Source organism: Salmo salar, chromosome 13, assembly GCF_965601325.2.
Source record: "Salmo salar chromosome 13, fSalSal1, whole genome shotgun sequence".
In the NCBI taxonomy this organism is placed as follows: Eukaryota; Metazoa; Chordata; class Actinopteri; order Salmoniformes; family Salmonidae; genus Salmo; species Salmo salar.
Genome location: NC_138303.1, coordinates 44,418,094 through 44,445,637, shown reverse-complemented (window position 1 = coordinate 44,445,637; position 27,544 = coordinate 44,418,094). Strand labels below are relative to the sequence as shown.

Sequence of the window (27,544 nt, the reverse complement as noted above, 5' to 3'; positions counted from 1 at the left end):
AATAGAGCGGCGATGGCTAGAAAGCCGGTGACGTCGATCGCCAAACGCCGCCCAAACAAGGAGAGGAGCCGACTTCGGCGGAAGTCGTGACACTCCAGCCAACTTAAGCAATTTTTTAGACATGGCTTACTCTGGCTGTAAGACAATGAGAAGAAACGTAATGATTATCATCTAAACTTAGAATCTAAAATGTTTTTTTTTGTACAGTAGAGTTGAGAGAGATTTGTGTCCCAGTAACTGTCTGAATGATTTTTATTAGGACATGTCAAGGAATGGAAATTCAGATTGGTGTCGAATAAAGTTTTATCTTGCCCAGTGAAGCTGACTGGCAATGCTAGCGTAGGCTACACGACCTGAAGTACCCGACGGTTGGCTATGGTGGGAATCAGACCTGGGTTCAAGTAGTATTTGTAATCTTTCACACAGTGAAGCTGTGCTTGATTAAGCTTGTCTGGCTCAATGGATCCAATGGAATCACCGCAAAAGTGCAAACCCCTCCAAATCTAGCCTTCCTGGCAGGCTCAAACAAACGCTCAAAGTATTACTTAAAAAAGGAAAATACTATTTGAATCCAGGGGTGGTTGAAATCCACACCAGCGATGGATCCCCAACTAATGCTAATGTCAATTAAACATGAGCCCAATAGTAAATTACGGTTCAGACAAAAAAAGATAGAAAAAGATAAGGGTTCAGTTCAGAGACCGCAGGACAGGCTGACTGGCTTTCCTGTCTCTTTGTGTCTGGGACCAGGGCCGGCCCTAGCTTTTTGGAGGTCCTAAGCGAGATTTTGGTCAAGTGGTCCCCCCTCTTGATGGCTGAGAGAAAAAAATGGAAGTTTAAAATTAATTTCCTGCTATTCTATGCATCTTTCCATGGGGCGTAGAGAAAATGTTGTGGTTTTAAAGACACATTTCATGCAATTCTAAAAAAGATTCCATAGGGCGAAGAGAAAATGTTGCAGTTTTAAAGCCAGTTTCCTGTAATTCTGCACAGTTTGACATGTTCGTATGATATCTGAGTGAGAGTGACTAAACAAAATCAATGGGGGCCCCTGGAGGTGAGGGCCCGTGGGCACCTACCCTGTGTGCCTGGTCAGTACTTCGGCCATGATTACTACAAGGTGTAGATAGCTGGCTAGACTAACTTACCATAAAAAATGTTTTTACTGACATGCTAATTGAGTGACTGTCAGTGACTAACATTACAAGAGAAAAACTGGTGCACTACCAAATATCGAAACTGCACCTTGTGTATTCTACTATTCTAATTTGCAACAGTAAGTTGACACCCCGACTGAGTTCCTAGGGGCCGGGGGCCCCTTTTGCCTAGGGCCGGCCCTGTCTGGGACTGTGGTTTAAAAGAGGCTTAGCCTCCTGCAAAGCATTGTCCTGGTGCTAAAGCTGGACAGTTAAATTTATACCGAGTGGCCTTACCGGCCTAACATCCCCATGATGGACACCCCAGCTGAAACAATTAGGAGGAGGTCACTCACTCACAAAGCTCTCCACCAGTTGCATCTGCCCACATAGCTTTCAAAGGTTGTGTTTATTCGGCACCAAACACAAGAAAACAGACTGAAACAGGGAAGCACTGCATCATTTTCTATTGCACCCTCTCTCTCTCTCTCTCCCTCCACCCATCCCTCTCTCTCTCTCTCAGATGGACCCGGTTCAAAAGGCGGTGATTAACCATACCTTTGGCGTTCCGCTGGTGAAGACCAAGAGGCCCATCATCTCCTGTAACGTCTGCCAGATACGCTTCAACTCTGAGGTACAGTACACTATAGCACTTCTCACAGCATACTCACCATACCGTACCAATCTAAGCTTTTTTTACGCAAGCGTGCTAATCCAAACCAAACTGTACCGAATCTGCACGGTTCCAGCAGCTATGATGGATGTGTAACCAGGCCAGGTTAGTACAGCTTGGTTTGGCTCAGTAGTGTGAAATGCCCTTAACACTCCTAACACATCGTGCAGCACAATTTCGGACACCATATGCACACTGTTTAGAAGGCTTTCTCTGGTTACTATTGTTTATCTCTTTTTTATATCTCTGGACAAAGTGGTGCCACCATGGACGTGCTGCATACATCTGCTTGTGTTTCTGTAGTGTTTGGTACATCTGTTTGTGTTGTGGTTTGGCAGTCAATGCCTCATTGGAATATGGCGTACCTAGTCTGAGTGAGAGTTGTGAGACAAAGACACAGAACAGCTGACCTTGGTTCAAATACTATTTGAAATCAATTCTAATATATTATCTGTACTTGATCGGGCTTGCTTGTTGCGATGGGACCAATAGAAGAGTCCCAAAAGTCCCTGTCCACCTGGCAATCCAGGCAGGCTAAAACAAAAGTATTTTAAAGAATTGAAATAGTATTTGAACCCAGGTGTGGTATAATACTGCAGTGACAGCCCTGAAGTGTTGCTAGGCAAGCTGAGAGCATGAAATAAGATTTTCCTCCACGTTTCAAAGGGATTTTCTCTCCCCAACATCAACATGGGGAATGTTGATTAGGTTCTTCTTGAGCGCATGAAAACTCATTTCACATAAGCATACCACAAAGTTTTAAGTCTACATCTCAAATTGCCTATATAGTGCATTACTTTTGACTCGGGGGACCCATACGGCTCTGTTCAAAAGTAGTGCACTATGTGCTAGGGGATAGGGTGCCATTTGGGACGCAGTTGAAATCTCTCCAGAAATAAGTGCAACGGCAGTTTTTAGACCGCCTTCTTTTATATAATCTGATTAATGTGATTAATCCACCTCCGCTAACTACATTTTCATCCAACCATATGGCACAGTTTATCTTGACTTGTTTTTAATGTGCATACTGCATGACTTGAAAAGCAGAACATAGGGGATAGGTTTATCTAGATGTGTAATGTTGCAATGCAATGTGCATTCATGATTTCATGAATGTACTGTATGTATGCAATGTGTGTTTTTTGAAAAGCAAAATGGAGTGGGTAGGTTTAATGTCTCGTGTCACCAACATTCTCTGAATGCTTTAGAAGCTCCCAGTATACAAAGCATCCTTTATCTTAGCAAATCACACCATCAACGTGTACATCAGCAAAAATACTTTAGTCTGTAGGCCTATAGTGAAATATTTAAAGTTGGCTTTATGGGCAAAATATTCTGCAGCATAGATTTCAGTTCAAAGCCAGGGTGGATCTTTTCCCATATCCCAATCCCACACAGGGACTAGGGAGTGCCCCATAACACTTCCATGATAATAGTGTCAACCCAGTAAACCATTTCTATTTTTACTGAGCAGGCCTACAATCATGGCCTGCTTGTGGTTTCTGTGGCGGTGGAGCTGTACTCTTCTAGGCTGCATTGAGCAGAGGTAAAGCCCTCCATAGGCCACTGTAGGAAACTTTAGATCTTGCGTGGCTCTGTTGTTAATCGCGTGGCACTGGCAATGCCAAGGTTGTGGGTTCAATTCCCACAGAGATCCCACATAAGTTACATAGTAAAAGTGAACACAGTCATGGCTTAGACTACTACGCCACAGGAAACAGCTGAGTAAGGGGATGTTTGTGTCTGTTATTCCGTTGGAAACTTGACCCTGGCTATTAAACTGTTAGGCGGTGTTTTCATATGGTAAGTGATGGATATTTTTATTCAAGCTAATCTACCTGTCTTCATGATTTCTTTACTTTATTACTCCCATATCTGAAATGAGACATGATTTCATGGACAAAATGCGATCGTTGCATAGGTATGCAGTGTAGTAAGTGAAGTGCATGTCTCAGACCTGGATTCAAATAGGATTTGAAATCTTTCAACTATGTTGAGCTTTTGCTTGAGCCTGCCTGGACTGCCAAGTGGGTGAGGTTCTCACGTCTGGGATTGTTCTTTTTCGTCCCATTACGCCCGGCAAGCTCAATAAAGCACAGCTAAAGTACTTAAATAGCATTTGAACCCAGGTATGATGTCTTCAACATAAATGCCAGCGACCAGGGACTTGCAGGGTATAAGCTTACTGTTTATAGCCTAGTATGTGACCTCTCAGCCAAACAGGTCTGACACATAAACATGCTGGTAAATATTTACACATACCGTCCAATAAAAAGCTAAGTACACTAGCGTTGTCGGGCCATCTATGACCCTCGACTCCCAGCAGGGCCAGTAGCTGCCTCGCTGTGTTTTGCGTGTGTGCGTACGTGTATGCATCCATGTATGTGTTTCTCCCTGCAGGGCTGTGTGCGTGTGTGTATGTCACGTTTAGGGATTTCTGTTGCAATCCTCTCTTACTGTCACAGCTAACACACATTTTTATTCCAAGCAGGTGAAAGGCCTTACTGCACACTACATAACGCTATGGAAAATAGGAAAGGACTGTGCTTTCACCAAAGCTTTTTCCAACAACGTAGTACAGTATGGAAGTTAATATTCTAGATGACGCTAACAGTTCTCATATCAGTGTTTATCTTTAAGATAAAGCCTCTCTTTTAATCAGAGAAACGTCTGCCTGGTGCAGCCCAGAGAAACAAGTGGCCTCTGACCATATCACCATACCATCAGCAGATATAGTAGTTCCTCAAAAGCTTATCCCATCCCCCCCCCCATCCCATCTGTGCTCAAGTCAGTCAAGCCATTTCATGCTTCATTGCTGCATTCATATTCCTCTCTGACTGTCTGTCATTCTTTCTCGGTCTCTCGTGGTCTCGCTCTTTTCCCATCTTTCTCAATCTCTTTCTCTCTCTCTCTCTCTCTCTCTCTCTCTGTCTCTTTCTCTCTCTTGCTGTCTCTGTTATTTACAGTGCGGAAAGCCTGAAATTGGCTGCCACTACTTATGATAAGATGCATTCGTCAAGGGCCAGGGTTATGCCATGGTCTGTGACAGCCCTGTTGCACTCTGATTAAAGGGGCAGAGAGGTGGAGAGATGGGTAAGAGCGGGTAGAGAGGTGGAGAGATGGGTGAGAGAGGGTAGAGATGTGGAGAGAGGGTAGAGATGTGGAGAGAGGGTAGAGAGGTGGAGAGATGGGTGAGAGAGGGTAGAGATGTGGAGAGAGGGTAGAGATGTGGAGAGAGGGTAGAGAGGTGGAGAGATGGGTGAGAGAGGGTAGAGAGGTGGAGAGATGGGTGAGAGAGGGTAGAGAAGTGGAGAGGGGGATGATGTGGCATCATCCTCCATTGTCCCCGATCGGTGTGTATGGTGTGTGTGTCGCCAGCCCCCAGTATCTCTCGCCCTGCCTGTGTGTGGGGTTGATGGCGATGGGAGGAATAACCTTGCTGTGAGTTGCTTCAGGACAGGAGTGATGTCACAGGCCGGTTTTACGCTGCATTGGTCAACGTCACTCAGTGCTGCCGCATGACCCAGCTGGTCCGGCCCCTCCTCCCTTCTCTCTATGCTCATCTGGAGCTGCTGCTGCACTGCAATGTGTGTCCTTGTGCCACAGCTCTTCTCTCAGTATCCAGGCTTTGCAGCACATGTACCCTCAATATGCTGATTACAATCACTTCTCTCTATATCACATGTTGCTTCTATCTGACCTCTCGATAAGACATGCAGTCCTTTTCAATCTGTTTTTCTCCTGTGTTGCTCTCCTCTTTCTTTCTGTCTCTCGTTCTTGCTCTTTCTTCCTTTCCTCCTGCATTGTTCTTCTTCTTGTCCTCCGTCTCTCTGGCCAGCCATTATCTTCTCCCATAACCTCTGCCAACCCCCCCATCCCCCTCTCTCTGTGCTGTCTTCCATCCCCCTCTATCTTTCCGCTGTCTTTCCATCCAGAAACATATGAGCACCTGGGTCTTGGCTGGTGATCCCAAACTTTGGAAGTAGAGGTTAATCAGAAAGCCTCCATCATTGTGTGTTTGTGTGTGTCCTGTTGTATCGCTCCTCCTTAATGGCTTCTCCTTCTGATACCGACACACTCTGAACGGCTTTAGCCTCCTTAAGACCCCAGGACGTTTACAGTTACAGGGACCTGCTATATACGCTCTCAGGGTAGGGCAGACTGTCATCGGCAATTACAGCTCTCGGCTTAAAGAGACATCGACCATACTGCCTGGTGCCTGGGCATACCTTACGCCCTGACCACAGGGGATAGTGCTAGAAACATCCGGCCTAGCCTGAGTCCCAGATCTTTTTGTGCTGTCTTGCAACTCCTATGTAATTGTCATGTCAACGGACCCAGCAGGGAATGCCAAGAGTGTGCAAAGCTGTCATCTAGGCAAAGGGTGGCTACTTTGAATTATCTCAAATATAAAATATATTTTGATTTGTTGAACACTTTTTTGGTTACTACATGATTCCATATGTGTTATTTCATATTTTTAATGTCTTCACTGTTATTCTACAATGTAGAAAATAGTAAATATAAAGAAAAACCCTTGAATGAGTTGGTGTTCTAAAACTTTTGACTGGTAGTGTACCTATTATTTACAATGACGGCGTACCCCGGCCAAACCCTCCCCTAACCCGGATGATTCTGGGCCAATTGTGCACTGCCCTATGGGACTCCCGATCACGGCCGGTTGTAATACAGCCCGGAATCAAACCAGGGTCTGTAGTGACGCCTTAGACCGCTGCGCCACTCGGGAGCCTGATGCCTTGACCACAGACTATTGCCATCCAAACCACAGGAGCTCCAGCCTAGGTCCTCTTTCCCTCTCCCCCCTTCTCATCTCCCCACCCCGTCCGGGCCAGCCATCCAGCCAAGGCCGTCTCTTTGCTCTCTCACCTCCTCTCTCCACCTCTCCTCCAATGTCAAGCCTGTCTATCCTCAGCCATCCCAGCCTACATCCCTCCTTCTGTCCAACAATGCCTCAGTCAAGGCCCCCTCTCTCTGCTCCTCTCTCCTCTCACCTCCCGTCCTCCTCCTATCCTCACACCTCCTCTCCTTCCCTGCCGAACCAGTATAACTGAGCCCCTGCCCTGAGCCCCTAGTTAGCCGGTGGTGTGGTGTGCTGTGCCACTTGATTTCTCTATCCCTGTCATCGCCTGTCTGTTGCAGCTGTCAGCGTCTCTCCAGCCCTGTTTTATAAGCCTTAATAATCATCATCATCATCATCATCTTGATACAATAATTATTCGCCCGACCAATGTATGCACGCACACACACACACACACACATGCACACACGCACACGCACACACACACATCAACATTCCAGAGGCTTTGGGCAGGCCTTTTTCATCCTGCTAGCTGCCAGATGATCTGTTTGAAGTGCTCACAGCGCACAGCGGAGGGGCAATGTGTGTGTGTGTGTGTGTGTGTGCGTGCGTGCGTGCGTGCGTGCGTGCGTGCGTGCGTGCGTGCGTGCGTGTGTGTGTGTGTGTTTGTGTAAAGCACAGCACTGCTGCAGCAGCAGGCCATCATGAGGAAGTAGACCATGGGCGACAGCTCCTAGGTGTCTCAAGACCTAGCCAGGCAGAGGTCAATCTGTCCATCCAAACAACCACACTAATACAGACAGACAGAGACCAATTGGCCAATCAACACACTGAGCTGAGACAGACATATAGCTGTACATCATTCTCAAACTAGTGGCCAGTATCTAAAGCGTTTGGTGGTGAGAAGTGAGGGGTGGATGGAGAGTCTTGCAAAAGGACAGGGGCTGTCTCTGTCTGCAATGTCCCCTACTCCAGTCCCGTCCTTTTAATGGATGACTCCCTCTGTTGTTTACCCCTGAACCAACACATTACCAGGAGCACTCCTTTCAACAGGAGATTAATCAGAACAGTGCTACTGTAATGGACACGTGGATTGTGTTTCTCTCTGTCGGACTGCAGGACATTCCCCAGCCTTTTACAAAACCTGCCTTCCATCCGCCAGCACCTTCCAGTTCCCACCACCGCCACAAAGGGTATAGATACCCACTGCCCAGTAGCACGCGTATTTAGAGAGATATGCATTTCTATGCAAGCAATTAACTCCGAGTTTGTCTAGGCCTACTGGAGAAGCTGTAGGCAGCCTTGGTATTCTGGTGTTAGGTTTTGCTCTGTAGGAGTAGAAGGATAGATGAATGCTGGCTTCCCCACTGATCATTTACACAGTCAGATGAGGAGGTCCAAGGGTGTGGTGTGTGTGTGGGTGGGTGGGTGGGTGGGGGGGGGGGGGGGGGGGGTGGGGGGGACCAGGAAGTTTTCCTTGATCAGGTAAAACTCCTGCCTCCACAGCCTAGATCATTACTGCCTAGAGTATCAGTGATCAGATCACCTGTTACACTCTGCGATGTCCTCTATGCATGCCATTTTACAGCCTGCCTCCTGTCTCCTATCCCCGGTGCAGATTGAATAACATACCAGACACCGAAACTGTGTGTGTTTGTGTGTGTGCGTTTATCACTCCTGGATTCGCGCATGTGTATCAATGTACCCAGGCGCACAATGGCAGGTATACTATATCAAACTGCGTCATTGTGGGCACCGCAATCATTGGCTGGTGTGTATGGTGTTTCGGGCCTCTGTTTTCCAGTCAATTTGTATCCATCCAATGTTTTATTCACCCGTTGTTTTCGTTAGCCTAAATCCTATTCTCCATCTCTCCATCTCTACACAGAGCCAGGCAGAAGCCCACTACAAAGGCAACCGCCACGCCCGGAGAGTCAAAGGCATCGAGACCTCCAAGAGTCGCCCCCAGGAGGGTGACAAGCCGGCCCCACCTGTCCCCCTCTCCCCGTCCGACCCCGGTGGACCCCATACAGCCACCTCGGACATCAGCGACCCCTGCAATGCAGGTAAGACCATGGTGGAGAAAGACTCTGTACAGTAACAGTATATTGCCAATACCAGCTCTCAATACAGGGTGTTGGGTGTATACCAACTATACCCTGCACAGTTCCATCATCACCGCACACCAATACAGTGGAAACATTTATGGGTGACCGACATTATAACAGGGTTGATGGCAAGGAAATGCTGTTGAAAGTAAACTTAAGACATCGAAACAAATTGTATTTGTCACATGCGCCGAATACAACCGGTGTAGACTTTACCGTTTATGCTTACTTTTAAAAAGTAAGAAACAATTGCTAAATAAAAGAAGGGAATAGTAACACAATAAAATAACAGTAACGAGGCTATATACAAAGAGTACTGGTACTGAGTCAATGTGCAGGGGTACGAGGTAGTAGAGGTGATTGAGGTAATATGTACATGTAGGTAGGGGTAAAAATGAGGATAGATAATAAACAGAGTAGCAGCAGCATATGTGAAGAGCGTGAAAGAGTGTGTCTGTGTCTATATGTGTGTGTGTGTGTGTGTGTGTGTGCGCGCGTGTGTGTGTGTGTGTATTGGAGTATCAGTGTAATATGTGTGAGTGTGTGGGTAAAGTTCAGTGAGTGTGCATAGAGCCAATGCAAGAGAGTCAGTGCAAATAAAAATGGGGTCAATGCAAATAGTCAGGGTAGCCATTTGATTACCTATGGCTTAGGGGTAGAAGCTTTCATAATCCTTTAGGTCCCAGACTTGGCACTCTGGTACCGCTTGCCATATTGTAGCATACAGATCGGTCTATGACTTGTTGGAGTCTTCAACAATTTTTATGGCCTTTCTCTGCACCGCCTGGTATAGAAATCCTGGATGGCAGGGAGCTCTGCCCCAGTGATGTACTGGGCTGTACGCACTACCCTCTCTAGCGCCTTGCGGTCGGATGCCAAGCAGATGCCAAGCGGTGATGCAACCAGTCATATTCTCTCAATGGTGCAGCTGTCAAACTTTTTGAGGATCTGATGGCCCATTCCAAATCTTTTCAGCCTCCTGAGGGGGAATTGGCATTGTCATGCCCTCTTCACGACTGTATTGGTGTGTTTGGGCCATGATAGGTTCTTAGCGATTTGAACACAGAGGAACCTGAAGCTTACGATCCACTCCAATAGAGCCCCGTCGATATGAATGGGGGTTTGTTTGGCCCTCCGTTTCCTGTAGTCCAAGATCAGCTACATTTGTCTTGCTGACATTGAGGGAGAGGTTGTTGTACTGGCAACACACTGCCAGGTCTTTGACCTCCTCCCTATAGGCTGTCTCATCCTCGTCAGTGATCAGGCCTACCACCTTTGTGTCGTCTGCAAACTTAATGATGGTGTTGGAGTCATGCACGGCCACACAGTTGTGAGTAAACAGGGAGTCCCGGATGGGAAGCACGCACCCCTGAGGGCCCCCCGTGTTGATGGTCAGCGCGGCAGATTTGTTGTTGCCTACCCTCACCACCTGGGTGCGGCCCGTCAGGAAGTCCAGGATCCAGTTGCAGAAGGAGATGTTTAGTCCCAGGGTCCAAAGCTTAGTTGTAAGCTTGGGGGGGCACTATGACGTTGAACGCTGAGCTGTAGTCAATGAACAGCATTCTCATGGAGGTGTTCCTTTTGTCCAAGTGGGAAAGGGAAGTGTGGAATGCAATAGAGATGGCGTCATCTGTGGATCTGTCGGGGCGGTATGTGAATTGGAGTGGGTCTAGGGTGTCTGGGATGGTGGCGTTGATATGACCAGCCTTTCAAAGCATTTCATGGCTACAGATGTGAGTGCTTACGGGGCCATAGTTATTTAGACAGGTTACCTTGGTGTTCTTGAGCACAGGGACTATGGTGGTCTGCTTGAAACATGTAGGTATTACAGACTGGGTCAGGGAGAGGTTGAAAATGTCAGTGAAGACACTTGCCAGCTGGTCACCGCATGCACTGAGTATTTGTCCTAGTGATCCGTCTGGCCCTGCGGCCTTATGAATGTTAACCTGTTTAAAGGTCTTACTCACATTGGCCATGGAAAGCGTGATCACACAATCGTCCGGAACAGCTGGTGCTCTTATGCATGGTTCAGTGTTGCTTGCCTTGATGGGAGCATAGGAGGCATTTAGCTCGTCTGGTAAGCTTGCGTCACCGGGCAGCTCATGTCTGGGTTTCCCTTTGTAATCCGTAATAGTTTGCAAGCCTTGCTACATCCGACAAGCATCAGAGCCGGTGTAGTAGAATTCAATCTTAGTCCTGTATTGATGCTTTGCCTGTTTGATGGTTCGTCGGAGGGCATAGCGCGATTTCTTATAAGCATCCGGATTAGTGTCCCGCTCCTTGAAAGTGGCAGCTCTAGTTAAGTGCGGATGTTGCCTGTAATCCATGGCTTCTGGTTGGGATTTGTACGAAAGGTTACTGTGTGGGCCACGTCGTTGATGTATTTATTAATTGTGACCTTATGAAGAAAAATTTGAAATAGTGTTTTTTACATTTTTGGATAAAAGTAGAGACTCAAAATGGTATATCATACACTACAGTTGAGGAACAATGGGAAAGTAATTTTGCTTTGAAAGTTGAACTTGTAAACTCTCTTTTGAGAAAATGGCCTTTGAATGTTTTGGTACTACTACTGGAGAGGCGTTCTTTGTCTAAACCCATTCAGCATCGTTCACACCCTCTTAAGCTTTAGCCCCACTCATCTCTTTAAGGGTTAATCTGAGCATTCTGTACTAACAGAATGGGGTGGCAGTTAGCCTAGTGGTTAGAGCATTGGGCCAGTAACTGAAAGGTTGCTAGATCAAATCCCTGTGCTGACAAGGTATAAATCTCTCGTTCTGCCCCTGAACAAGGCAGTTAACCCACTAGGCTCTCATTGTAAATAACAATTTGTTCTTAACTGAATTACCTTGTTCAAACCTCTTAATTAAAGCTACTTCCAGACACATAATGACAGAACACCCCACTTTGACCATTTTACTCGCCCTAGTTCGCTGGTTAGGCTGTTTTCATGTTATCCAGAGCGTTGGTGACTGTAACTTTGCTGCTGAAAACCATTTAATTACACTTTTTTGCTGACGTTTACTGACACCGGTCATACTCAACGGGTGTTGAGCGTTCGTAAATTCATCAGTTATTCTGCGCTCTGGCACACTCAGATGAGAGTCTTTTGTTGATTAAGACATGTAGTTAGCTAGCTAGGTAAACAATGAACCATAATCCCAACTCTTGACGTTACTACCCTGCATGAATCTGCAGGTAGCTAACCAACCAGGTTCAATGTTAGCTAGCTAACATTAGGCTATAACTAGTGGCTAAGAGATACGAATTATAAGATCATACACGTAACATTAGCTAGCGAGCCAGCCAGCTAACATTAGCTAGCGAACAGTACACTTTAACTTCAAATGAAACAACTTTCTGTCAAAATTACAAATGTGTAATATCTAAAAATGTAGCTAGGTAGACTATCTTACCCGTATACATCATGGATGGGCGAGTCTCCTCTCTGATGCCATGGTTGCCTTTAGTTTGAAGATGTAATCCGGAGACAGGTGTTTTCTACATCTCCTGAGCTTTCATACTCGAGTTCACCAGAAAGTGGAGAGCATGCATGTAACGTTAGCTAGCAAGCCAGTTAGCTAGCATTAGCTAGCTAAAAGTACACTTTAACTTGACATTAGGTTTATGCTGTTTTACTACTCAATACATTTTATAGAAAGCCGCGTTAGACAGGTTTACCTAGACATACTGACTAGCTCAAATAGACAGAAGCGTGCTTTATGGCAGACCAATCCAAGCTCATCTCTCGGCATGTCCAGCCCACTCATTATCTCAGCCAATCATAGCTAGCGGAAAAGTTGCAATCTTTTTCTGTAGCTAGACCAACTAGGTGAATAATTTAACAATTTTATTTGTATTTACAGCATACAAGTTTGTTATTAAGGCACATGAAATTTCACATGTTCGATAAGGTATTTCTGCCAAAAAACACATTTTGATAAAAAAAATATGTTTTTTTTGTAAGCAGGAATCAGGATGATAGAGTTAGGGTCAGATTTGCCAAATGGAGGGTGAGGGAGAGTAAAGGTGATCGAAAGTTTTTTCGCATCTAGTTGCACAGGTGGCTTGTTAGTAGAAATGAGGAAAGACTGCATTAAAATCACCTGCCACTCTGAGCATTTTGTTGTTTGCTTATGGCCTTATACAGCTCGTTGAGTGCGGTCTTAGTGCCAGCATCGGTTTGTGGTGGTAAATAGACAGCTACGCAAAATATAGATGAAAACACTCTTGGTAAATAGTGTGGTCTACAGCTTTACATGAGGAAGCTTTAAAAAAATTGCTTTATAAATACATTTGATTTGATTAAAACATGATGTACAAAAAAAGTTAAGATCAGCTAAAAAAACACACAATACAGCACAATTGGTCCGGAGCCCGTAAAAACGGTTACTATTCCCTCCAGCACCATTCTACTACATCCATGTTTTACTATAGTTAGTCATCAATCCATAGGGAAATTAACTGACCACTGTGGGCTGAGGGAGATATGAATAGCTCTCCACAGATATGGAGGAATAACAATCACATAGGCCTTGAAGTATGTTGTTCTGGTCCTTCATGGCTCCTCTTTCTGTGTGGTCGGGTCAAACTCTGACCTTAATTGATGGCTAGAATCTGCTCCTCCCACATTCCCACCAGCACAGCACAGCATCAGCAAAGCACCACAGACTCTGTTTAGGCCCAGATCTCCTCTGTCACTGTTGTCCAGCTGACCCTGAGATGACAATGACAAAATGACCAACACACAGAGAGAAGCTGGACCAAAAACAGACAGAGAAGCAGAAACTCACTAAGGACTTTTTGGGGATTTTTTTTGTCTCTAACTCCATGCAGAGACTAACTCCTTTTTCAAATACCTTAGAAATACATAGTTACTCAGTCACTGCTGTCTCCCTAACCCTGAGATGACAAACACACAGATAAATGCTGGACCAAAATCTCAGCTGCAAGTAGAGACCAAGGACTTAGAAAGGGGAGCTATATCTGGTTATAAATTCTTGCAGAACCTAGCTCCAAGTTAAAATACTTTACAAATGCATCCTTCCTTCCTCCCTTCATTGAAGTAGGCTAACAACTGATCTTGTGATCGGACATGACAGAATTGATGAAAGCTGTATGGTGGAAACCCTTCATCCCAAACACTGTCAGTGAATACTTCAATGAAGGGAAAAAGGAAGGACTCATTTTTATCCGAATTTGAATATGGCCTTTTGAGCAGAGACACACGAGTAACACATTGTGGAAAACCTCTCCTGCCAACCAGCAGGTCGATCTGAGGACAACAGCAGCGTGTATTGTTGGACCTGAAATGGCGGTCTGAGTTCTTTGAGTTCTTTAAAGGAATGTATTGCACTACTAATGCTGTGTTGCCTTCAAAACAATGAAAGGCTTCTACAATGCGTGTCCTGTTAAGTAGCCTGGTCCCAGATCTGTTTGTGCTGACATGGCAACTCCTATGTCAATCCTTTGGTCATTGTCAATTTCACGTGGGGTATTGGCAAGACGGCACAAAGATATCTGGGATAGGGCTACCTATTTAAAGCTTGACCTCAGAGAAACAAACCGGTGAATTTGCAGTTCGCACAATGGCACCATAACGTGGCAGCTTTTCTTGGCCTCTTTAATTCGGACCCCCTTCGGTGTGTTTATAGTTATGGGTCGTGTTTTATTAGGTATTAGAGTGTGATTTGTCACACAGTCAAAATAAACTGTGGGGTCTGGGAGGAGGTAGAGGGTGCTAAGGGAGGGAGGGAGAGAGCGCGCGAGAGAGACGGCTTAGCTGTCGGACGACATCTATTGGTATGGAAAGATCACAGCTGACATCAGTTTAATCAGTCTAATCTAATGTAATTCAGTGTTGTTGTCAGATTATTGGAGTGACAGGTTGGTTGTTAGGGATAGAGGGCAAGGTGGAGGGTGTTGCTGTTTTTCTCTTCCTCTCCTTCTCTCGCTCTCTGTCGCTGGGAAGCCAGTCTCTCGCTCTCTTTCTGCCTGTCTTTCTCACTCTCGCTCTCTCTTTCTGCCTCAGTCTCTGCCATACTCTCTGGTCCCGAGTTGCTCAGTTGGTAGAGCATGTTGCCTGCAATGCCAGGGCTGTGGGTTTGATTCCCATGGGGGACCAGTACAGAGGGGGAAAGAAGTATGAAGTGTATGCAGTCACTACCGTAAGTCTCACTGGATAAGAGCGTCTGCTAAATGACTCAAATGTAAATACTCCTCTCTCTCTTTCGGCCTCAGTCTCTGCCCATCTCTCTCTCTCCACCCGGGACTTTCCATTCCCTCACTCTGTCCATCTCCGTCCCTCCCTGAATCAAACACTTCGTAATGAAATAACTGGGGCATATTCTGAATCTGGTGTTGGCATTTGAAAAAGGTTGTACTGACCATTATTTCCTCAGGGAAACACAGAGAAGGTGTCATTAAACAAAGCTGAAACAATAACATAGAAACTGATAAAGGACAGGGACCAACAGGCATCATACGGTGTTATAACTCCTAACTGAAGGGCTCTGCCTTTCTTCTTCCTTAGCTTGTTTCATATCTTTCTTGTGGCTTTGTTTCCACTCTACTGAGTCAAACGGAGCCGAGCCAAACTGAGCTGTACTGGACTGGCCTGCATACACATTCCACCATACTTGAAAGGACAATGTGAAAATGAAATATCTCAGCCAACAGTCTGGGTCGCCACAATAGTGAAACATGTTTATGAGGGCAGACTGGCCGTCTCTCTGCCTCACGGGGTGATCTGTAGCCTGCAGTCCTTCAGTGACACGGCCCTCAGCCCAGTCATATCAGAACTCCTAATTGAGAGTGATGGGCTTAACATTCTGATGTGGCTGCCTTTCTTCATCCCAAGGGGTGTTTTCATATCTCTCTTGTGACTTTAACCCACCACTAGGACCATGAGACATCATATGGTGTCATGACGGAAGGACTGGACATTCTGAAGGGGTCTAATGGGTGTTTATTTCTCTCTCTTGTGGCTAGGTTTCCACTGACCACATAGCTCTAAAGGGGACTAAAACCAAACCAGGCTGTACTGATCTGGCCTGGTTATGCACCCACCATGGTTTCTAGAACTGCGGGTCAGCACAATACTGCAACAAGGTCTTAAGAGGCCAGTCTGACCGTCTATATAGCCTACAGCCTTGCAGTCACAGAGGTTTCAGCGTCCAACTCCACTCCAGCCTCAATTAACGAGGCTCTGAGAGAATTCCAGAGGGAAGCAGAGCCAAAACAAGCCTACCATGATCTAAATGTGAAAGCAGATACATGTGAAAGAATGCATTTTTCCATCCAAGACTCTTTCTTGACCCTGGAAGCCCAGCCATCTCCCTGAATGTCAGTGAGTGTGTGTGTGTGTGTGTCTCTCTCTCTCTCTCCCTAGCTACGATTGTGTGTGCATGTGTGTATCCCAGTGCACTCAGTGTCTCACAATACCAGTTTCACAACATCAGTTCCATGGAGGGGGACATCCAGGGCCTGTGAGGGCCAGCAGCTGTGGTCCCAGCTGGGGTATGTTGCAGTTGGAGGGGCCCTGTCTGGAGGATGGAGAATGGGTGGGTGGGTCTAGCTGGGCGGTCACTGTGGTTCACTTTGTGGGGTCCATAGGATAACATACACACATGCTACGCAAAGACACACACACACACACACACATAGGCACGTACAAATACACACACATGCACTCGTGTGAAAACACACACACAGACACTGTGGGCTGTGGTCAGGGAGGGTGAGAGGAGAGGAAAATAATTCTCATGCTTGAGCAGAACTTGGCTACTACCATGCAGTTCTGTGTGATGATCGACACAGATTGTTTTACTGTGTAAAGTCTGTTTGTTTGGTCTGTTTTTCAGACGTTACAGTTCCATGTGATGGTCGATGCAGATTGTTTTACTGTGTAAAGTCTGTTCGTTTGGTCTGATTTTCAGACGTTACAGTTCCATGTGATGGTCGATGCAGATTGTTTTACTGTGTAAAGTCTGTTCGTTTGGTCTGTTTTTCAGACGTTACAGTTCTATTTCCTCTACTGGGACTTTGAGATATGACTATTGAACCTCAGTTATCAATGAATGTGCAATTTGTTCTATTGAAATATATAATATATTGTTGAAGGTTGAATATCTTCTCTGAGAATTTCATGGAAGTGTGCTAATAATACACATTCCAGTTGAGATATTTGTTTGTGAGATGGATTATATGGGCTTGTTGTTACTGTACTGTACTGAGATCAGTTACTGGCCCTTGGGGGACTGTGAAGGAAAAGCCTGGGGTTGAGTTGTGGTCAGTGGTAGAGGCCAAGGCTAGCTGTTTATAAAGAGAGAGCAGCCGTGGCTCTCCTCCTCCTCCTTCTTCCTCCTTCTCCTCTTGCTCCTACTCCTCTTTCTCATCCACCTCCTTCTTCTCCTCCTCCTTCTTCACCTCACCCTCCTCTGACACCCCTCCCGCCCTCTCTAATGTGGGCCCTAGTAAAGCCACCCGCCAAGCTGCGCCCAGTGTGGTTAAAGTGTGCTTAGTCCACACACCCAAGCTTATTTAAAGAGATGACTTTCATTTGGGGGCTATAGTTACTGCATGCATACTATAGAGTAGTGTTGAATAACAGGAAGTTGATCTGGATCTCATACACTACTCACATAAACTATAGACGGCTACCAATCATTGCAATATCCTAATCTGATGTTGGTTGTAAATCGGAAGAGTTGAACTGTAGTCTATAACTTTTACCCCCCCCCCCCTACAGCATAAATATTTATTCGCTAGTGTAAGTCGACAGCCCTTCCACCCAGGCAGAGTGACGCTTGGGAGCCTGCGTGCGTATCTGAGTCATAGTTAATACGGAGTCCAGGAGGAGAGGAGAAGGCACCATGCTGCATTATACATGACGCTGAGTGCTCGTTAGAACAGTGTTGGGTTTCTCCATTCATTAATCATTAACGCTAGAATCCTTAGTTGCTACATCCATTTTTGGACTTATAAATGAATGATATACACGAAGTATAGCAAGCATTAGGAGCACCTTCCTCCCCATACTCAACAGTCTGCCGTGTGTATCAGGAATGGTCCACCAGCCAAAGGACATCCAGCCAACTTGACACAATTGTGGGAAGCATTGGAGCCCTACCCTCCCTCACTCCCTTTTGCCCTCAGAGTAGCCTCAATTCGTCGGGGCATGGACTCTGAGCATGGACTCCTGTAACACAGCCAGAGAGGAGAGGGCTGGAGGGGAACCACACACAAGGGGTACACCCGACCTCTGACCCTGTACACAGGTCCCTTATCGCCTCCTGTGAACATAACACCTGACCACTCGAAGGGGGGTGCACCTTATCCCAGCACACCCACCTGGTTACTGGCAGTACCATAACTAGCCAGCACTATGCTCATGTGTTCAAACAGTGTACTGTAGCTACCAAAGAGATCAAATGTTTTATTTCATTAGCTACTTTCTCTGAGTTTGTAACTAACATTTGATGCTTTATTTATTTATATGAAAAACAAATGTGGTATTGGTATGCTTTTTGTCTAGTGTTTTGGCTCATATGTATCGAAGTTATCGTTAGTGAACATTTATTAATTTGTTTTATCCTTCCAGGACAATGGAGCTAGTTTAATACATGGTTTTAAAAGCATTTTTGAATGAGGCAGTAGTCCTCCTTGAGCAACTTTTACTATGTTATTGAAAACACATCTCTTTGGTTCTCCCTCCGCATTAAATTGTAATGACCTTTAAACAAAGGTTACATATTTTTTTTAAATAAGAAAAAAAACAAGGCAGATATACATGTTTTATTTCCCTTAACATAAGCCATCTCTAGCCCTACTTCCTCTTTCCCTATCACTTCTTATCTTGTCTTTTATCCAGCTATTGGCCAATACTCCCTCTCTTTCTTCCATTCCTGTCTGTATTCCCATATAGAGAGCCAGCTACAGGGTGGATTGATTGTACACGTCTGGTATCTTCTAACGCACCAGAGGAGAATGGATGCCTATCTGATTAACCTTCCCTCCTGGTCTCAGCTGTCTAGCCCACACCATCCTCACTCTTTAATCGTCGTGCTGAATAACAGCATTAATATACTAAGGAGAACTTTAAGGCATCTGGTTGTAGTTTGTAGTTGGTGTGTGTGTATGTGGGTGCGTGTGTATGTGGTTGTGTGTGTGGGTGCGTGTGCGCTCGTGTGCACCTGTGTTATTTTCTCTACTGGCCTTTTAAATTGGAGTTATCCATCTGTAATTGGAGTTATCCGTCTGTAATTGGAGTTATCCATCTGTAATTGGAGTTATCCATCTGTAATTGGAGTTATCCATCTGTAATTGGAGTTATCCATCTGTAATTGGAGTTATCCGTCTGTAATTGGAGTTATCCATCTGTAATTGGAGTTATCCATCTGTAATTGGAGTTATCCGTCTGTAATTGGAGTTATCCGTCTGTAATTGGAGTTATCCGTCTGTAATTGGAGTTATCCGTCTGTAATTGGAGTTATCCATCTGTAATTGGAGTTATCCATCTGTAATTGGAGTTATCCATCTGTAATTGGAGTTATCCGTCTGTAATTGGAGTTATCCATCTGTAATTGGAGTTATCCGTCTGTAATTGGAGTTATCCATCTGTAATTGGAGTTATCCATCTGTAATTGGAGTTATCCATCTGTAATTGGGAAAAGCCTGATCAATTGAGGATCCGATTCTTTTTTCTGGAGGCTGGGAATCAATGCTGCTGAAACATGTTTGAAACATGAAAAGCTGAGCTGAGTTTGACGGGGGAAACCATAGGAATCAAATTCAATACCCAAAGGGCAATCAAAGACACAAATACATGGGTATTGCAATGCATAAACAAAGACATTCATGTTAAAAGCACTAGTGGAATCCGTTGCATTATATACATTTAGGTTGCATAAATCAATGGGAATGTATTCTGAAACATACCGAATGCTGAGACCGAGTTGAACTCAGTTTCAGGGGGGAACCAACCGTAGGAGTGACTGTGGTGAATAAGCAGGAAGCATATTGAAATGATGCATTGAAATGAAAGTTCTTAACAGCATAGCTCTCCTCCAGCCCATAGAGGATCATGAAATCCCCTATTACGATCTCTCATCCCCTCCTCACTCCTTCTCCCTCCTTCTCTCTTTAGCCTAACATAAACCACATGCAGGACGCTATGGGTTTAACTTCAATACTATTCCATGAGGCATGGTCGGAGGCCAGCGCTCTTCCATCGGCGTGCTGACGTACTGTGATGGTGTGTGTGTGTGTGTGTGTGTGTGTGTGTGTGTGTGTGTGTGTGTGTGTGTGTGTGTGTGTGTCGGTGCGAGAGATCTGACAGAAGAGGGTGCAAGGAGTGTGTTTAAGAGCCTGTGTATGCACATATGTGTAGGCACATGTGTGTGGGCGCTTGTGTGTGAGTGTGCACGCGCTTGTTTTACATGTTGTCATTTTCTAGAAAAATGTTATAGGGTAAAGTTTAGCTTTACGATGACACCCTCTCTCCTTCCTCTGCTCTAATGTTGCTAGCGGTTAGAGCGTTGGGCCAGTAATCCAAAGGTCGCTAGTTTTAATACCCGAGCCGACAAGGTCAAAAATCGGTCGAGGTGCCCTTGAGCAAGGCACTTAACTCTCATTTGCTCCAGGGGTGCAGTACTACTATGGCGGACCCTGTAAAACAACACATTTCACTGCACCTATTTATGTGACAACAAAACATTATTTGTATTATTATAATTTTTTTGTGTGAACCCTCTCCTCCCAGCCGTAAACACCACTCACCCATCGCCCCACACACCCCTGACACACCCATCACCCAGCTCTTTGATGCAGCCACGCTTTTTGTTCAAGATTGACTTCGAAATTGGACGTCTATCCATGTCCTGATGTCCAATGCCACTCCGACATGTCCAATGTCACTCCGACATGTCCAATGCCACTCCGACATGTCCAATGCCACTCCGACATGTCCAATGCCACTCCGACATTGCTCGTCCTAATATTTATATATTTCTTAATTCCATTCTTTTACTTTTAGATTTGTGTGTATTGTTGTGAATTGTTAGACACTACTGCATTGTTGGAGCTGGGAACACAAGCACTTCGCTACACAATAAAATTTGATTTGATTTTGATTTGAAGACATCGGAAATCCATTCAAAGATGGCTACTATACAGAGCAGCAGGAACAACCCTCGGTGGCAAAAAAAACGTTTGGAGAAACGTGGATAAGCGTCTAATTCTACAGTGAGACTGTGAGAGCTTGTTGAGGAGGAGGAGGATGAGTAATCCTGAAAAGGAAATTGAGCAGTTAAAGTCAATATTTGTGTTCTTCCCCAAAATAGTCCACTCTAGCCCCTTTAAGTCCGATAATCCCGCAGGGCTTTCTGTCCCGTCCGTGTCCCAACTGAGGGGGGCCTGTGGGGCGGAGGGCAGAACTCTGAATTGCACCCCACCCACCCAAAGTTAGGGGGTCTTTATGGAACACCATCAAGTGCCTTGTCGGGTGAATACCAGAGGCATTGCAGCATGGGAGTGGCTGGCCAGAAGCATGTGTACTAGCTGTACATGTGTGGAGAGGGAGGGAGGGAGGGAGGGAGGGAGAGAGAGAGAGAGAGAGAGAGAGAGAGAGAGAGAGAGAGAGAGAGAGAGAGAGAGAGAGAGAGAGAGAGAGAGAGAGAGAGAGAGAGAGAGAGAGAGAGAGAGAGAGAGAGAGAGAGAGAGAGAGAGAGAGAGAGAGAGAGAGAGGAGAGAGAGGAGAGAGAGAGAGAGAGAGAGAGAGAGAGAGAGAGAGCGAGCGAGAGAGAGAGAGCATGGAACCCCTTTTCAAAACACACTTGTGCCACTTTCCCCCTGCTCCGTCTCATTCTCAGCCAACAATAACAGGTGAAAAAACATAAATCCACTGCCAAGGGAGTATCTGTTTCCCATTTCTTTCTCCTCTTCTTTCCTCCGAACCATTTTAATAAGATGAGACCAGAGGTGAGTGCCCTACGGGCCCTGGCCAATAGTAGTGCACTAGAAAGTGAATAGGGTGCCATTTGGGAAGCATAACACATCACTGAGAGGAGAGGAAAACTCGGACACCTCAGAAGACCAAACATTTTGGTTTCTGTTCTGTCTCCAGATATTCATATATTCACTATATATTGTATATGCCATGTGTTTATATACTAGTATATATACTAGTATATATACATAGTTGGTTCTGTCCCGGGTTCCCAGCCTGCTTGGTCAAATCCTCCCTATGGGTTATTGCTGTAGTACAGATTAAAAGGAAGGAACCGTTCACAATTATAAGGTCGTACTGAATACTAAAATACTTCCCTATGGCAAGCCAGTGTTTTTCTTTTGGAATCCTTTACTTTAGTGAGATAAAATGGGGTTTGTGTGATCTTTGAACCAGCCAGTGGGTTGTAGTTGAAGTGGCCTCTGGCTTGGGTTGGGATGTGTTTGGTTATACGTTAAAAGAAAACACTTGAATTTGCTTCACCTCATACACACTTGAACAGCATCGTCGAAGTCTATTGTAAACACGTTATAGTTTCAGTTACATGCTTTACTCTATTTTTGTTTTGTTAACACTGCATTTTATTTGACAATGATTTCCCCTTGTGTTTCCTTTTTATAGACGAACCGCGCCCTCTGCCATCACAGTTTAATGGGGGACCTCTGCTGGCCCTGCCTGGGCCCCTACACCTCCTGCCTCCCCTCTCCACCTCTCCCACCACCGACTCCCCCCTTGCCCCCTCTGTGTGTCCCATGCTGACCTCCCCCACCCTCACCCCTCCTCCTCTGCTCCCCCAATCCTCTGACTCTCCCCTGGCTTTTGGCACCACCAACCCAGACCAGAATGGTGGTCCAGTGGCCCCTGTTGCTCCCGGGGCCCCGGCCGGCCCAGAGACAGAAGAGGACAAAGCTAAGAAACTCCTCTACTGCTCACTCTGCAAAGTAGCCGTCAACTCCCTTTCACAGCTGGAGGCTCACAACAAAGGTACGTAAATGTACGTATGGATAGTGACCATCTTCAGGTTACTAATCTCGGAGAGGACACGTGGCAGTCCTCTGAATAGTCAGTACTTAATGGCGAATTCCTTACCAACAGACCTGGGCTAATATAGTGTTTGTTTTCTTTCAAATACTTTGAGAGCTTGAGATTTAGCCTGTGTGGAGTGCCAGATGAAAAAATAAAAGATTTCAACTCAGAACGGCTCTCCTCTACCCATCTGCTTGGCCTGCGTCACCCTCATCAACACCACCATTTTCATTTTATCCCGCACTTAGGGAAAATAAAACCCAAAAGGGGTAAGAGTTTCAAGTTCAAACACAGATGAGGGTGCTTCTATAACAAAAGTATCTTGATGACCAAATAAATCAAAGGTGCTAGACTCCAGCTAAGCATAACCTTTTCAACCACAAGCTTCCTTCCCAAAATGGTTTTACTGTAGTGTCTGATCCAACATGCCCGAGTAGCATATTTCTCCTCTCTTCCTTCCTGTTTCTACACGTCCTCTATCACCCAGCCAGCGTAGCCTACACGGTCCAGTTACAGTACAAATAACGCCTTGATAATAATTCTATAAAGTTATTGAGTCTCCCACTCAAACATTCATGATGTACCTTGTGATATTGTAAGCGGATGCAGGAGAAAGCTGGTCTCTGTTGCCCCAGGCATTCAGCCTGAATAGGAAGCCGAGAAAGTCCTGTTAATGCTGGTAGATGAGGCCCTCTTAATGCTCCACCACTGGAGGAGTTTCTTTAAGCTTGTAAAACCACAGAGCTGTTATGAGGCCAGACCTGGGTTCAAATAGTATTTGTTTCCTCTCAACTCCATTCGGCCTCAACCTTCCACTCAGTCTCAGTGGCTTTGTTTTTAACCGGGGAAGCAGTTAACTTGCCCTCACTCCCTCGGTGTTCTGATTCATGTCACACATGCACGCACGCACACACACACACACACACACACACACACACACACACACACACACACACACACACACACACACACACACACACACACACACACACACACACACACACCAGTCCCTACATATCCCCATTACCACGCCACAGCAGTAAGGCAGTGTTGTTAAGGGAATGAGAATAGCCTTGGACTACCAGCCAGCCAGACATGATAATACACATCAATGAACAGCTTAATGTAGATTAAGTGTCCACCAATGGAAAAAGAATCACTGATATCATTAGAGTAACCTCCGGAAGGCTTTTTGTAATAGATGTTTGATTGAGCCCCAGGGGCAGGACACAGAGATGAAGGAATTACATTTACATTTACATTTAAGTCATTTAGCAGACGCTCTTATCCAGAGCGACTTACAAATTGGTGCATTCACCTTATAATATCCAGTGGAACAACCACTTTACAATAGTGCATCTAAATCTTTTAAGGGGGGGTTAGAAGGATTACTTTATCCTATCCTAGGTATTCCTTAAAGAGGTGGGGTTTCAGGTGTCAATAATATAAGATAAGAATAAGATAAGATTGCTAGCTGCTAGCTGATCGTGTAACAGAGGGCTCCCTCTCATCTCTTCTTATAGTATGCATGTGCACTCAAGCACTAATTAAGTACGTACATGCAAACTCCCACAGAGATCATTTACGCTACAGATATGAAACAATCAGAGATAAACGTAGACACTCAGACGTGTGTGTGACAGCGACAGTGGCTGCAGTTCAATCTGGGCAGAATAACAACCCAAATCAACACACAAATCAACACAAATAATACTCAAACGTTACAGAGTCCAAAATAAAAAAGACTTGTTGCACAGACAGAGAGACAGACTGTGTGGCTAGCGGTGCGACGGACATTACATACAGAGAGGAGAGATCAAGGTTATGGATGGATGTGTATTCAACCGTAATCATACGTTTATACAATGGTTTCCTTTCTGTGTTTTTGTCTATTTTCATGTTTAGAAACTTCTCCTGTCTGTTTGCGTAGTGCTTTAGTTAATTGTAAACATGAGTCGAGCTCGACTCGCAGAGCACAAGTGAAAAACACCCCGAGGGGGTTCGTCCATTGTCGGCCCAGAATAGAACAAAGGCAGTAACAAAAGTGTACTTTTTTTGTCCACACGTGAAATCAGTCATTCCAGTCATCGCTCCTCCTCCCCGACCTCCCCCACTCCCCATGTTCTCCTGCTGTAACCTCTAACTCACTTCTCAAAGCTCAAAGATTTGGTAGAACAAGTTAAAGGCTGCGCCCCAAATGGCATCCTTTCCCTTATATAGTGCTATACTTTTGACCAGGGCCCATAGGGAATAGGGTGCCATTTGGGACGCACTTAAACCTCTCAGTCAGACAGAGTGCAACCAGACTGCTTGGGGGTTTGGGATTGGGAGAGGAGGGGGGAGGACAGCGGGGGAGGAAGGAGTGGAGGCAGGGGCAGGGGCGGCAGAGGGTAGGACATGACTGGAATTTTTCAGCCAAGAGCAGAACATGCAATTAATTATAGGAACTATTCTGGCACAACGTCGTCAGTGCTGTCTGTCTGTGTAATCCTAACCATTCAAAAAATGTGAACACTCATATTTCTGCTCATGAGAGGCAGCTCTTCCATTCTTTCAAGACCAAATGCAGTTGACCTGGCTACGCACGAGTCGACTTCAATTTATAGATGCTGTTCTAGACATTTGACCCCTGTAAGACATTATTACAACCACCCATATGACCTCTCAGTCAAGCTAACCCTAACCCAGAACATTGAATTAGCTACCCTAAGAGAACAGAGAGATCTAAAGATGTGTTTCCGTTCGGTGCCAACGTCAATGCTAACAATGCAGAGATCCTGAAAAACACCATCTTATGTTACTTCCGTCACTAACCCTTCTGTCGACGACAGCGTTACCTTATCACTGTGGGCCTCTAGTGGCGAATATATTACACTACACCTCCCAGTCCCATTCCACTAACTGAACGTGTGCTGGGTTAGAGATGATGACATACGTTCCCAGAGAGTGCATTAGGCTGGCTCTCTCGTTGTCATATTCTCCTTCACCATATGCTGTTCTGTGGTATGAAGGATTCCAGATATACATGGGTGACGAGCTCTGGCAATTGAGATGGGGTTAGCATGAGCCATATAAGAGTTCAGCATAGCGTACATGTTAGTGTTTTGGGGGGTGATGTCATCCTGAACTAAAAACGCATTTTTGTGTCTTGACCAATCATTTATGGGATTGTTAGACACCATTTTCTTTAAGTCAATTAAAGAATACGTGTGTGTGTGTGTGTGTGTGTGTGTGTGTGTGTGTGTGTGTGTGTGTGTGTGTGTGTGTGTGTGTGTGTGTGTGTTGTGTGTGTGTGTGTGTGTAGGTACCAAACACAAAACTATCCTGGAGGCTCGCAGTGGGGCTGGGTCCCATTAAGGCGTACCCTCGACTGGGCCCCAAACTCCCGGGGGAGCTGGGAGGGGGGCCGCTGGACCCCAACACTCAGGAACGCACCTTCCACTGTGAGATTTGCAACGTGCGGGGTCAACTCCGAACTGCAGCTCAAGCAGGTGAGAGAGATGGAAAGAAAGGGGGGCACATCATACTGCATCTTTTTCTTAATCAACTAACTAGAGAATACTGGTTTTGTTTACCTATCATTTGTACCTTATATATTGCAGTTAGGCTCCTTAGTCCAGAGCTCAGTCAGTTCAAATTCGCTAAACGCTTCCTTGTAAGCTCCACCATTACCCTGATTATACCTATTCAGATCGGCAAACGTTGAAGGGTTAGGGAGTTAAGGAGTAGATTGGGACCGGCTGTTAGAGAATTCAAGAGGTCAGAGTTCAACCCTACCTGTCTGTCTGTCTGGCTTGCTGTCTAACACTGCACCCTGTCTTTCTCTCTCTCTCTCTCTCTCTCTCTCTCTCTCCTCTCTCTCTCTCTCTCTCTCTCCTAATCTCTCTCTCTCTCTCCCTCTCTCTTTCTCTCTCGCTCTCTCGCTCTGCAGCACATATCTAGTCGAAGGCACCGGGACGGAGTGGCAGGGAAACCCAACCCACTCCTCAGCCGACACAAGAAGCACAGGGGAGCTGACCTCACGGTAACTTTTCACCTCTACGACCACTATCGTGCCAGGGCTAGATCAGATTATCAATCAGCGCGTTTGACTGGATCAGCCTGATCAAGGCTGGGTAGTAATTTGGGACGCGAAGGGGTTGGTAGATCAGTGATTGTGTAAAGTTCAAACTGCAATGTTGTCTATCTCAAACACGCACACAGTTAATTAACAAGAGGAGGTTTGGCTGTCTCCTGAGTAGTCAGTACTTAATGGTAAAGTAGATTCAGAGGAGGCTGCTGGGAGGAGATGTAGGAGGACGGGCTCATTGTAATGGCTGGAATGGAATCAATTGAATGGTACCAAACAAATAAAGACAACGTGTTTGTCTCCGTTCCATTAATTCCATTCCAGCCATTACAATGAGCCCATTCTCCTACAGCTCCTCCCAGCAGCCTCCTCTGAGTAGATTCCTTACCAAAGCGCTGAAGATCCATTTTGTAGCTTGCTGGAAACATAGTTTGATTAGAAACCTCTGTGTTATAAGATCAAAGAGGTTCAAACTGAAATGGAATTTCTATATTTGTTCCCCTGAATCCCTTGTGTTCACCTTCTGCCACTAAACATTGTATCCGTCTCTCCCTCCCTCTCTTTCTCCCTCGCTCTCTGCCTCTCTCTCTCCCTCAGTCCTCTCTGACCTTCTCTAAGGATCTCTCCAAATGTTTGGGCGCTGGGCTCTTGCCCAGTCCCCTGGCGGTTGCCGCGGCGATGTGCGGCCGCCGCTTCCTCAAACCACC

The 27,544-nt window shown here is 45.7% G+C and overlaps 1 protein-coding gene across 1 annotated transcript in view; it reads left to right on the top strand.

Moving 5' to 3' along the window:
- znf385a (zinc finger protein 385A) overlaps positions 1-27,544 on the top strand; it is a 114,152-nt gene that overhangs the window by 81,913 nt on the left and 4,695 nt on the right. Inside the window, 8 exon segments of the mRNA XM_082960119.1 lie at positions 1,660-1,770; positions 8,517-8,694; positions 22,364-22,726; positions 26,073-26,107; positions 26,109-26,231; positions 26,233-26,259; positions 26,700-26,792; positions 27,435-27,517. Coding sequence (XP_082816245.1) covers positions 1,660-1,770; positions 8,517-8,694; positions 22,364-22,726; positions 26,073-26,107; positions 26,109-26,231; positions 26,233-26,259; positions 26,700-26,792; positions 27,435-27,517 — 1,013 coding nt within the window.